This window comes from Taudactylus pleione, unplaced genomic scaffold (assembly GCF_031769625.1).
Source record: "Taudactylus pleione unplaced genomic scaffold, aTauple2 ptg000189l, whole genome shotgun sequence".
NCBI lineage: Eukaryota > Metazoa > Chordata > Amphibia > Anura > Myobatrachidae > Taudactylus > Taudactylus pleione.
This window is the reverse complement of record NW_028284591.1, coordinates 2,958,310-2,970,893: the sequence shown is the minus strand read 5'-3', so window position 1 is coordinate 2,970,893 and position 12,584 is coordinate 2,958,310. Positions and strand designations below refer to the sequence as shown.

The following is a 12,584-nucleotide window of genomic DNA, read 5'->3' as shown; positions in this document are numbered from 1 at the left end:
AACAGCTGACTAGGATCAGTCATGTGTGTGCCCCAAACCTCCACGTTTCTGATCTGTGTCTGTTTATCTGACTTGAGCCTCTGAACTATTTCTGTCCCTAGTATTATTATACTATGTACTATAGTACTATGAACACTACAAAGTTATTGTTCCTTATAGTTGGCTTCTAATTCCTGTTACGTTTCTGATGTCCTGTGAAGATACGAAGATCTGTTATTAGCATTATAGCATAGTAATAGCCTGGCTTATTTATTTGACTTTTAATTCTTTATGTTCTATTGTTTGGCCTGGTGCTGGCAGCGGCTGCATCCTCCCAGTCTTGCTGTGTAATAAACCCCCAGTGTGACGATAGAGGGGAGCTGCAGTGATCTGTAATACACAATTGTCTCTTCTCCTGCAATGTTAAACCTCCCAACGTTTTGCTGCAGGAGTTCCAGCCACCTAAACGTCCCTTCAGAAGAATGAACTACTCCGAGGCCATCGCCTGGCTAAAGGAACATGACGTGAAGAAGGATGACGGGACTTACTATGAGTTTGGGGAGGTGAGATGTTCTGCATGCCGTGGGAGTATAGGTAGTGTCACGTCAGGGTTCCGGATTCTGAGTAGGATGCAATGTGGCTGTGTTTGCGTGAAGTCCGATGTATTACTTTACGCTAATGTTAGATTCCGTACTGCTGGTGTGAGTTTACATACGGCTACAATCAGGGAAGCTGCTGCTTTTCACGTCCACAGCTGCAATTGCCCACATTAGTATCGGCATGTTCGCCAGTCCCATGCTGGGTGTAAGGGATCCGTCAGAGACCGGCTTCCCTTCCCTGTATGCGTGGCCCAGAATAGCGCTGAGCTCTAGCTACACTTCCACGGGGTGGATCTCACGCGCCCATTCACATGGACACAGTAACGCCCATTTCACATAAAGCGAGATCCGGCAAATATCCATCTGACTCCGAATCGGCCGAATGTTGGCAATGCATCCTAAATTCTCTTCTGCGCATGGGCTGTTGGGTAAAACGCATTGTTTGCGTCTGTATAGAGAGGACCATCTAATCCGGTCCATAATGAGCAACAACGGGGTGGGGGGGGGAATTGGGCTGCAGAGGGCACCATCAATAATGAGGGTGTATGAGGAAGGGGAACAGCTTTAAACCAGGGGTTCCTGAGCTCGATCCTCAAGGCATCCTAGCAGTCCAGGTTTTTGGGATATCCATGCTTGTGCATAGATGGTATACTCAAACTGACTGAGGTACTATTTAAGTCACCTGTGCTTAAGTATGGATATCCTGAAAACCTGGACTGTTAGGGTGCCTTGAGGACAGAGTTTGGGAACCACTGGCTTAAACCTTGATCTCTTCTTAGTGCCCTAACATGGTTTAGCTTGTCTCCTAAGATACTACATGCTTTGCTCCCTCTTCCTGTCCTTTCAATGTCATTTACATAATCTTGTCCCAGTAAGAAGATATTATATTGGCATGTGGGTGCAGATTGACGCACATTAATGCACCTAATCTGCAAACGGGTGTCAAACACTATTCAGACTCTCCCCGTCGAAGGTACAAAATCCTGTCTGTCACTGATAATAGCCACCTTGGCATAGCAAATCTGTGCCCTTCCTTGTATAATTGGGTGCACACATGCAAAAAACAAAATGACCATGGCCTCACACAGCATCATTTTTGCCTTTCCATTAATGACTCTTATTGAGTAATAGTTGGTGGTCAAGGTCAGACCATTGACTCAATGGCAGTTGCAGTTCTCATTTCTTCCCACAAGATGGAGTCACAACAAGCAATTTCTCAATGTCAGACTATTTGGGTTTTTAGAAATAAGTTATAATAATACAGCTATCAGTGGTTACCATGCATTTAACCTTTTCTGTACACACCACTACAAATAAATGTCAGAATTATGTGAGAAGTCTCACAGACGTCCATGTAGACGTTTATGACCTTGTGAATGACAGAGGCTGTTAATGGCAAAGCCGGAGAATTTATAGTCCAGGCAGATCAGCCATACGGTTATCTTTGTGCCTAGTGCACATACAGATGTGTTTTTAAACACCTAGCGTTGTTGCGCGAGATGCTTGGCGCTTCCTAGATGTCGTGCTACAGATCGCGAGCTTTGTAGTTTGCATTTTAACATCTTTGGCACCGCATAGCTTCTCTGTTTTTTGCACTGCAGCCGCACCCCAAAATACTTTGTATTTGGGACAAGCTAGTGAGGACATGTGTACGTGAGCTATTCTGTCGTGGTATTAAACATAAACAATTCTGCCCTGATGTGACCTTCGGCTTTCATACGTGAAACGCGTAACTACAGCTGCTTGTTGTGACTGCGGGTTGCGGACACCTGAGATGGGTATGACGATACTGATGGGATTTCTGTTCTCCTTTTTTTTCACCAGGATATCCCAGAAGCCCCGGAGAGACTGATGACAGACGCCATCAATGAACCGATCTTGCTCTGCCGCTTCCCAGCCGAGATTAAGTCTTTCTACATGCAGCGCTGTGCCGAGGACAGACGTCTCACCGAATCCGTGAGTCCAGCCTACGCTGCTTACACGGATTATCCACCTTACATAAATTGTCCTGTTTTTTTTCATTTCAGCAGGGCCCGCTAATTTACAGCAGGGAACATTTTCTAGCCCTGGGAGAGATGCGGATACTGGCCAGCAGAGGGCCCCATTAAATTGGGGGTGGGAGAGGTGTTACATTAAAAAGATTGTAAAGTAACTAGTAAAAGGTGGTGGCATATGCCGGGTCGCCTCAGACCACTTGCTGTTCCACTCATTAGTTCTGTGCCACCCCATCGCCACAATATACTTACCCATCCCGGCACAGAGCACATCCTGGCGCTAAGGTCTGTCCCGTCAAGCTGCAGTTGGAGCGGCTCGCACCCCCGGCTCCCACTGAGCATACATGTAGGAGAAGGGACCGACCTTACCAGGTCATTATATAGGTTCCCGGGGACACTGACACAGAGCGAATCCATGAAATTGGCCACAGAGGTGTGTAGACCTCTAGCCTTGAATGAGGGACGAGAGCCAAACATTTGTATTGTGTTTTGGGGACTTATAGACATAGTCTTTCATAAGATGTCGACATAGCTTTTTATTTTACACCCATTAGCTATATAAAGCCAGACTAACATAGGGAAAAGAAAAGAAAATACATTTTTGCAGATTTTTTTTTTTCTTTCATTTTGCAGAGAGATCGCACAAAGCGTACCAGACACACACTCATATAGGAGTACCAAAAAATATGTAGTGTTGTTTTTATTTCTTTCTGTGTAAATTATTCACCTGTAATACTTTATATCAAGGGAGGCAAATATGATTAGTAAATATCCTGAATTATCACGAGAGATTTTCTACAAGTCATCGGGGACTTGCATACGTCCCTTTATCTTATAAAATAAACAACTGGAGCGATTTCCAGCTACACCTTCAGTCTCTGCTACCAGGAGGAAAACCGTAGTGACATCACCTGAGATTTACCCTGACTGTACGGAAGTGCTCCAATACGTCTAAGCCACAATCAGGAGAAAGGGAGGGGGCTCTTCGATGAGTAGGATCCCTCACCCCTTCCCTCTACAGTCTATCTGGAGACCTTTAGAAACCAAGATCTGCAGAATGGCGCCACCAGAGAAGCTTATATTCATCACCTTGTGTGAAAGGGCTAATCAGTGCTGTATAGAGCTGATGTCCCAGCAATAGGCGCCCATCTCCTTCCCCTCAGCCAGTTCCCCCTACAATGTGATGATTCCCTCATCTTACCTCCTGTTTCTTCTAGATAGGTCTTTCTCACATTGTCTGGTCACTTTGGCAGGTGGACGTGCTCATGCCTAACGTGGGCGAGATAGTCGGAGGCTCCATGCGTATCTGGGACAGCGAGGAGCTGCTGGAAGGATACAAGAGAGAGGGCATAGATTCTACACCCTATTACTGGTATACAGATCAGGTATGACAACTGTCTGTCTCACAGAGCTGAGGTTGTGAGTTCCATTCCCAAGGCCATAGCTGTGTGGAGTTTGTATGTGCTTGTATGGGTTTCCTCCGGGTGCTCTGGTTTCCTCCTACAATCCCAAAAATATATACTGATAGGTTAAATGGCTTCTGAGAAAAAAATAACCCTAGCGTGTGTGTTTGTGTGCATGTGATAGGGAATATAGAGTGTAAGCTCCCGTGCTGCAGGGATTGATGTGAATGACTGAAACATTCTCTGTAAAGCGCTGCGGAATATGTGTGCGCTATATAAGTATGTAAATGAAAGTTGATTTTGGGGTAATTTGAGGCCATTTTTTACACCAAAAAATTACATGCAATTATTGGACTAATTAAGCTAATTGGAAACTTCCAAATCCCTAATTAGTCATTAGGGGGTGTCCAAGGGGTTCAGCACAGTGTCCCCACATTTTGACCTTTAAAATAAAGATTTTCCTTTCGATCTCTCACCGTCAGGGAGGTGCGAATGGAAAAATGCGAATTTAGTTTGACTGGTTCAGTGCGAGTTGCTAATTAGATTGCAAAATTAATTCACTATGCAAATTCACAGGGAAAACGGCAACTCGCAATTCGTACCTAATTGGATTAACCCCTAAGAGTGTTTTCTACATGTAATTGTGGGTTTAGTTGTAAATGAATAATTATTTTATTGTTGACATAAAATTGTATTGTTTAGCTGATACCATACAAATGAATAAGAAATTGGGTCCTCGCACAAAACAAGTGCTGTCCTATTATCAGACATTAATCCTTCCCAGCTCGTGATTAGTGCTGCCTGAATGCGTGGAATTTCCAGTCATTGCAGAGGATTTGCGGCCAACAGCTTCTGTGTGTGTGTGTGTATGTATGTGTGTGTATGTATGTGTGTGTATGTATATATGTGTATGTATGTATATATATATATATATATATATATATATATATATATATATATATATATATATATATATATATATTTTACCCATATCATAAACAGTACCAGCAGCATGGCAATATTAATGCCATATATGTGTACAAAACAGAAAGACTTTTGCTATCGGCACTAACAATAATATACTGCAAATTTCTGTGTGTGCAGCCAATAAAGCAAAGGGGATTTTGTCAAGATTTGATCAAAGCATTTAAGCCTGCAGCCCAGCATCAAGGGACCCCATTGTTCTGCAGGTCCCTAACACTAGCATATATGCCTAGCACATCATTACATTGCAGTTAAATGTACTCACCTCCTAGATACAGAGGGACACATCTATAAAACAGAACGCGGGCATATTTCTTTTCTGTTTTGTTTCAAAATTTTGCCTTGTGCTATCATGGCAGCTTTCAATTAAGGCTATAAAAAGCCTAGTTGGGTGTGGCTAACAGCCAGCCCTGTATAGATGTGTCCCTCTGTATCTAGGAGGTGAGTACATTTAACTGCAATGTAATGATGTGCTAGGCATATATGCTAGTGTTAGGGACCTGCAGAAAAATGGGGTCCCTTGATGCTGGGCTGCAGGCTTAAATGCTGTGATCAAATCATGACAAAATCCCCTTTGTTTTATTTGCTGCACACACATAAATTTGCAGTATATTATTGTTAGCGCCGATAGCAAAAGTTTTTCTGTTTTATATATATATATATATATATATATATATATATTATTTATTTATTAGGGATGTGCAGGCTCGGTACTACTCGGTTCCATTCAGTTTTTTTTCCCGAATCTTATTGGGTTTCAGCTGTCACGAGTTTTGGATAGCCAATAAGATTCGGGAAAAAAAACCGAATGGAACCGAGTAGTACCGAGCCTGCACATCCCTAATAAATAAATAAATATATATATATATATATATATCAAGAATTGATCAGCGGCACTCAGGAGTCTTTAAAAGTTAATGAGTAACAGGTGTCTTTATTTCGTTATTTAGTTCGAAATAAAGCCACCTGTTTTTCACTAACTTGTAAAGACTCTTGAGTTCCGCTGATCCATTGTTGACTGCATTAAGGGGAGTGATCTCTACCTTTTGAAGGCACCTAGAGCAAGGTATATACCCTGATTAGGGTTTGCAGAGTGCTGGGCAATTTGCATATTCTATATTATTTTTTTTTTATTCTCCAACATAGTTATATTTTCCAGCTCTATGGGTAGAATTATAATAACCTTATTTTTCTCTCTTGCTCCAGCGTAAATTCGGCACCTGTCCGCATGGGGGCTACGGTTTAGGTTTGGAGAGATTCCTTACCTGGATCCTGAACAGGCACCACATCCGAGACGTATGTCTGTATCCGCGATTCGTCCAGCGCTGTAAACCCTAACCTCTCCCCACCCAATGCCACAGTCCTCCGCCACCAATCGGTAAGAATGACGTGGTTGAGGAGACATAGTCACCGACTTGCCTGCTGCTGCTGCTGCTTTTATCCGGACACTTTCTCTATTGATGTGTTCGTAATTTGTAACGTCACCAGTTTCAAGTGATTCTGTCTAACATTCATTCTTCTAAGATAGAACAGGTTATCTAGAAAGGTGATTTGTTCTCTGAACCCATTCATACATGTGACACATACCTGTATTCCATAATAATTCCGTACTCTCTGTGACAATATTCCGGTTACTATGGATGTTCCTAACGGACCACAAGGCTTGTTTGCCTCTTACATCTGTACATGGCGGGGCAGCCAGTAAACACAGCTAATTGTATGAACAATCTGAACACGATTAAAGGGGCTAATTCGCCATTTTATAATTATTACACAATCCTCATCTTTGTCTGTCCCACAGAGCAACACGGAGACCTTCCAATGGGGCACGTGCCCATTACTTACTGTATCTGTAAAATGCCTGGGACTGATCATAATAAACTTGTGAAACTGGACTTTATTTCTTGGTTTATGTACAGGGGGATATGTTCTCATGGCACTGGTATCGGGTATTATGTGTCCAGACTAATGAAGATATCAGAGAGTATATAAACAGGCGGGATGCTCCCAGAAGCTAAACGGATACATACACAGGTGTGACCAATGCATCTAAAGCACACAGTACATCACAGCATAATACAAGGTGTATGACATTACATTTAATGTACTACAGGTTGAGTCTCCCATATCCAAAATGCTTGGGACCAGGGGTATTTTGGATAACGGAATATTCCGTATTTTGGAATATTTGCATAAAATAATGAAATATCTTTGGAATGGGACACATATCTAAACCCAGAATGCATTTATGTTTTATATACACCTTATACACAAGTAATTTTATACTATATTTTTAAAAATGTTGTGCATCAGAAAAAGTTTGTGTACATACATGAAATTAATTTGTGTTTCATTTACACCTTATACACACAGCCTGAAGGTAATTTTATACTATATTTTTAATCTGTGCTTTAAATAAAGTTTGTGTACATTGAACCATCAAAAAGCAAAAGGTTTCACTTTCTCAGTCATGCTAAAAATATTCCGTATTTCGGAATATTTGGATATGGGAGACTCAACCTGTAGTTGTTTTACCGGGTTGAGTACGGGATGCCGGGGTCTGAGAATCCCAAGTGGGTTAAAATACAAACACCGGCCGGTAAGTACCCTTATCCGTAAACCTAACCCTCCCTCCCCTCCCCCGCAGCCTAAACCTAACCCTCCCCCTAGTGCCTAGCCCTAACCCCAGCGCGTACCGTCTACATGCCCGGCGGTCGGTACGCTGGAGCCGGGATTCCGCCATCGGGATGCCAACTACATCCGGTTTTGACCTACAGTACACTTATAACACACAAACATAGAGAAAAAAGACAAAGTAAGTCCAAGTGGGCTATCACACTGAGTAACATCAATTAATCCAGATAGTGACCGTAATCTCAGTACAACCCTGGGCTGCCTGCCCTGTTGTACAATCAAAATGATTCTCTAAATGCCAGAGTAATCTAACAGTATGAGTTACAGTATGTGAAATAAAGCATAAATATATGTGATGGAAATTAGAATATATAGAAAGTCAAAGTACACCCCGATTAAAAGAAAAGACGCCTTATGGTGCATACACACGATCAGATTTTTCCTTCAGATATGAAAGATAACGATTTAAAAATCGTTCAGTCGTTCATATCTGAAGGAAAATCGTTCATATCTGACATACCTGGACGATGAACGATGCGCGTTCCCGTTTGTCAGATAACGATATCTGACATCTGATGGGTTTGCAGTCAGACTTGGACGATTCCATTCATTTTAATGCAGTCAAAAATCGTTCAAATCATTCAAAACTTTGGTAAAATCGTTCAGTCGTTCATCTGACAAATCTGACCGTGTGTATGCTCCATTATTCACGAATCGAACAATATATATAAAAATGAGCAATCTGTCTCTCAGTGATTGTGCAAACAGCCATTTTACACCCTTTAAAAAACCTCCAGTACTTTCTTTATGCCCAATGTATGTATGGTACAAGCTAGAAGCTGACATCTTACACAGGGCACACTGCTGCAGTAGTCCAGGGCTTATTCAGGGTTGGCGCTGACAATAGACAGAGGGCCTGATTCAGACCCGGATGCTATTTGCGGCCGCTCGCTGGCTAAAAGGAGCCGGCTATTTAAATCATGTGCTCGCACTGCGTCGCGTAAAGCCGCCCACTAAGTAATAGCGAGCGGCCGCACTATGCGCTCGCACCTGTATAAAGACGCCTCTTTGCCGCTCGCAACACACGTCATCTCCGGCAGTTGTAGGATTAATCGGGAACATCGAGAGCCATCAGAGCTGCTCGCAGCGCTTGTGGTAGCCTTTTCCCACCACAACATTGTGAGCAATTCAGGCTAAGATACAACCCAGTCACGTGTGTAATGACACTACTTTGCTAATGATGCACGCCCATTAAACGCCGTTCTGACGGTCGGGCCCGCCTGCGTTCGCACAGCCACACCCCCGTTTACAAGCACCTTCCCCTGTTACCACCCACAAACGCCACTATCTGTCAATCAAAATAGTGGCCCGGCTACGGGTGAGTACTTTCCCATCGCAATGACTGGTTCGCGCACGCGCATTGCGACTCATGCGCATATTGTGAAAAATCGCTCAAAGCGAGCAAGCGCACCATAGCGTCCGGGTCTGAGTAATGGCCCAGAGTTCCAAACTTTAATAGGTCACCTAAAACACTGAATGGGAGACCACATCGTTCTCCATTAGGGCCTGATGCAGACTGCTCCCATTTTGCTTGCAGTGTATATTTGATGTTGTGAGAGGTGGGGGCAGCTCATCGGTAAAACGAAACATCTTGGGTGGACATCTGCTGGGACGCCTGTGTCTGCTAGGGTGCCGGGTCGCTGTGTTCTATGAAATAGTCAGCGTTGTCTAATCATTAGTTGTGCAGTGTGTGCGATCTTCAAAGCTGAGCTGGGTGTGACAGCTTTTCGGAGATTCCCTCACTGTACGGTGTTATGTTTTTAGCTTTTTCAGCGATTATTTTAAGCTGAGTTTTTCAGAAACAATCTGACTGCTAATCTATCTGCTTCACGGCAGCGAAAACGTTGGGCAGCCTCTTAGCGGTCAGTTGTTGCTGTTTGATAAGAAACTACAGAACCTATTCACTACTAATGAAATCATTATTAAAGTCACTCCATCGCCAGGTCCTATGGTGGTGTTGAGCCGTACATGATTGGTCTCTCCCAGGTAACGGGTCCGGATGTGGATGTGCACCTTAGTGGGCTGCATTGCGTGCTCAGAAGTAAGTACATTATAGTACGCCCCCATCCATCCACTGCAGAACGAAGCCAGCATCCCTGTCAGCGGGCATGTGCACCAGCCCTGCCCCCTGCAAGACACCTGTCTGCATATACTAATGCCCCCCGGGAGGGTTAGGTTTAGCGTGTGTGGAGGGGGAGTTAGGCACCCCTAAAGGAAATTATGGGGGGGGGGGGGGTGGAGGGGAGGGTTAGGATACTTACCACCGGTTTTCAGCCGTCGGTATTTCAATCCCATTCCGGGAGTAAGGGTGGGTGTGTTAGCCTATGTAGGGTAGGTGTGAGCAATATAGGTGGGTGTGAGGGTGGGACAGATGTTACAGTAATAGAGGGGAAGGTGATGCGAGAATGGATTTCGGTAACATGTAGTTCCATAACCGCTGGGGGGCTACAGGGGCTACATGCTGCCTGAAACTGCTACATAGTTCAGAATCGTTAGATCGTAGATGGAATACAATATATTGTCCTGTCCTTAGTAAGGTCCATACACAGGCGGATCCATAGTGCACAATTATGACCACACACAGATATAGGTCATCGTTATATATCAGCATTTTCTGCCAGTCCCACTCATCATGTGATCCATCCTGGTCATATATTGAGTATGATCAGTCGTCACATTGAGTCCATACATTCTTCTGGCCAGTAGTGAGAACAGCCTCCCACTCGGGCAGAACTATGGGAGACAATGGAGGCGCCTGCCGCTGGGCTCCAGCTCTGATGGGGCACCTCCTCCATTGTCCACAACATATTCATCCTACTCAGGGCTGATACTATGCACCCGTAGTGTACCATCACGGCCGCCCAATACAAGGCAACCCTTCCCGTCACCTGAGAAGCCACCATACACTAGTGGAGAGCTCCATGTCAGACCATCAGCTGCTGCCTTTGTCTAGCTATAGCCTGTCTGCATGTGCATTGCTACATTACAGTGTCAGTGGCTGTGATGGGGGGAGGGGCACCAAATTATTACTTGCCTCCGAGCGTCTGGGATGAATTTACGCCACTGCTCCCACAGGGTCCGTTCATAGGATTACAGATAGGAAGTCAGGTATAATCTGTTAATAATTCAGTTCCACAAATGTATTTAAAATACTTAGTAGCAAACAATGGCCCTCATTCAGAGCCGTACGCTCTGAGCAGAGCGCACGCTCTGAATGAGGGCCGCCCTCCATGAAAATGGAGCGTCCTCCTGGACGCTCGTATAGCTGTGGGTCACCACCCACAGCCTATACGAGCGTGCATTGTGATGGCCGCGATGGTCGTGACCATCGAAACTGCGAGCCGGAGCCTGCGGTTGAGGTTTTCAACCGCAAGTTCCGGAGTGATTTTGGCTCTATCAGAGCCAAAATCACTCCCACTGACATCACTAGTGATGTCAGTGGGCCGGCTTCTGACGAGAGGCGTTCCCGTGGGAACGCCCCCGTCAGGGAGGCACGCCCCCGGCACGCCCACCAAAGGGGGCGTGCTGTCAATCAACATCGACAGCACGCCCCCTTTGATCAGACACAACGAGCGAAGGACTTTCCTTCGCTCGTCGCGTCTGGCGCATGCGCACGACGGAGCTCCCTCCGTCGTGCGCATGCTCAGTGCATAACATCGACCCACTTGCGAGCGGACAGCCGCTCGCGAGTGGGTCTGAATCAGGCCCAATGTTTTATAAAACGCATATGACTGACTACTGTGTGCTGGCGTTACATCCAGGGCAAGCTGAAGTGTGGCTTTCAGAAAACGCCATCCTACGCAGAGCTGATGGGTGAGAACAGGAGAATTGTTGCAGAATCTGGTAGTCTCTTACAGGACACAATGGGCATGGTTCAGAGGTGGGCGCTAATGCCAATACAGCTAAATATATTTGCGGAATCACAGCGGCGATAATATGCAAATTCTAGTTTCAGCGCTCCGCTTGTGTACTATCGTCCGCCGGAATGTGCAAGCCCTGTACTGCCCACTTTCAATGCCCATCGATGCTGCAACTCTGCTGGCGGTTCTAAACACTCCACCATCTGTACAGCATTGTGTTCACCATTGACACTGGCACCAGCCTATGGCAGACGCAACATCTCCTTCTGAAATCCGTATAAACATGGCCTCTTTGTCTGAGAACGCAGAAGCTTTTACTGACCCACCTGTGACACTCATAACACGATCATGGTTTTTGCCACGCCATTTCTAATGCCATCGGTCCTGTACGAAACAGCGCATGTGTGCGTACACAGGGTATAGTAAGCGCTGTAGGCGTTTTCAGAATACTCTGCCTATGTGCAGTAGCAAATAATCACTCAAACGTGCACACATCTGCGCTGCGTCCACTTCTGAATCAGGACGATTACTTCACGTGACTTACAGACAACATACAGGTCCAGTACATTTATCGGCCTGCAATCATAATGTAATGCTGATGGATTTGCCTCAGGACTGCTTGCTCCAAACTCATGTACCTGGTGGTAGTTTTATGTAAATGCATGTACGGAATTATTTATGTAAGGAGCTTTAGAACTTGATGAATTGTCATTTAGTTTTTAGGATATATTCAGTATCCTGACAGTGGTGATGTCGGTACTTAGAATACCGGCGCTGGAATCCTGATACCTGTCAGAATCCTGGCATCTCGAAGGTAAGTAGGGGGATAGGGTTAGGCACTAGCGGAGGGTTAGGTTTAGGATGCGGGGAGGGGGAGAGTTAGGATACCGACCGACAGGTGTCTGTACCCTAACCCTGTCGCGATCCCACTTAATTTCTGCATCTTCAAGATACTGTACATAATAGATCTGTATTAGAGATTTTGTGCAGAACCTGTTGTGAATTTGGGTTCCTGGGGGTAAGGTTAATAAGAAGTGGTTTTGCAATTTAGTAGTTACCCAGCAGATTACC

General features: G+C 44.9%; 1 protein-coding gene across 1 annotated transcript in view; it reads left to right on the top strand.

Moving 5' to 3' along the window:
* The window catches only part of NARS1 (asparaginyl-tRNA synthetase 1), a 28,836-nt gene extending 21,982 nt beyond the window's left edge, over positions 1 to 6,854 (top strand). Inside the window, exons 12-15 of the mRNA XM_088476454.1 lie at positions 429 to 542; positions 2,403 to 2,534; positions 3,826 to 3,957; positions 6,166 to 6,854. Of these exons, the coding sequence (XP_088332580.1) occupies positions 429 to 542; positions 2,403 to 2,534; positions 3,826 to 3,957; positions 6,166 to 6,297 (510 nt within the window). The 3' untranslated portion in view covers positions 6,298 to 6,854. The remainder of the gene's footprint in view (positions 1 to 428; positions 543 to 2,402; positions 2,535 to 3,825; positions 3,958 to 6,165) is intronic.
* Positions 6,855 to 12,584: the final 5,730 nt, after the last annotated feature.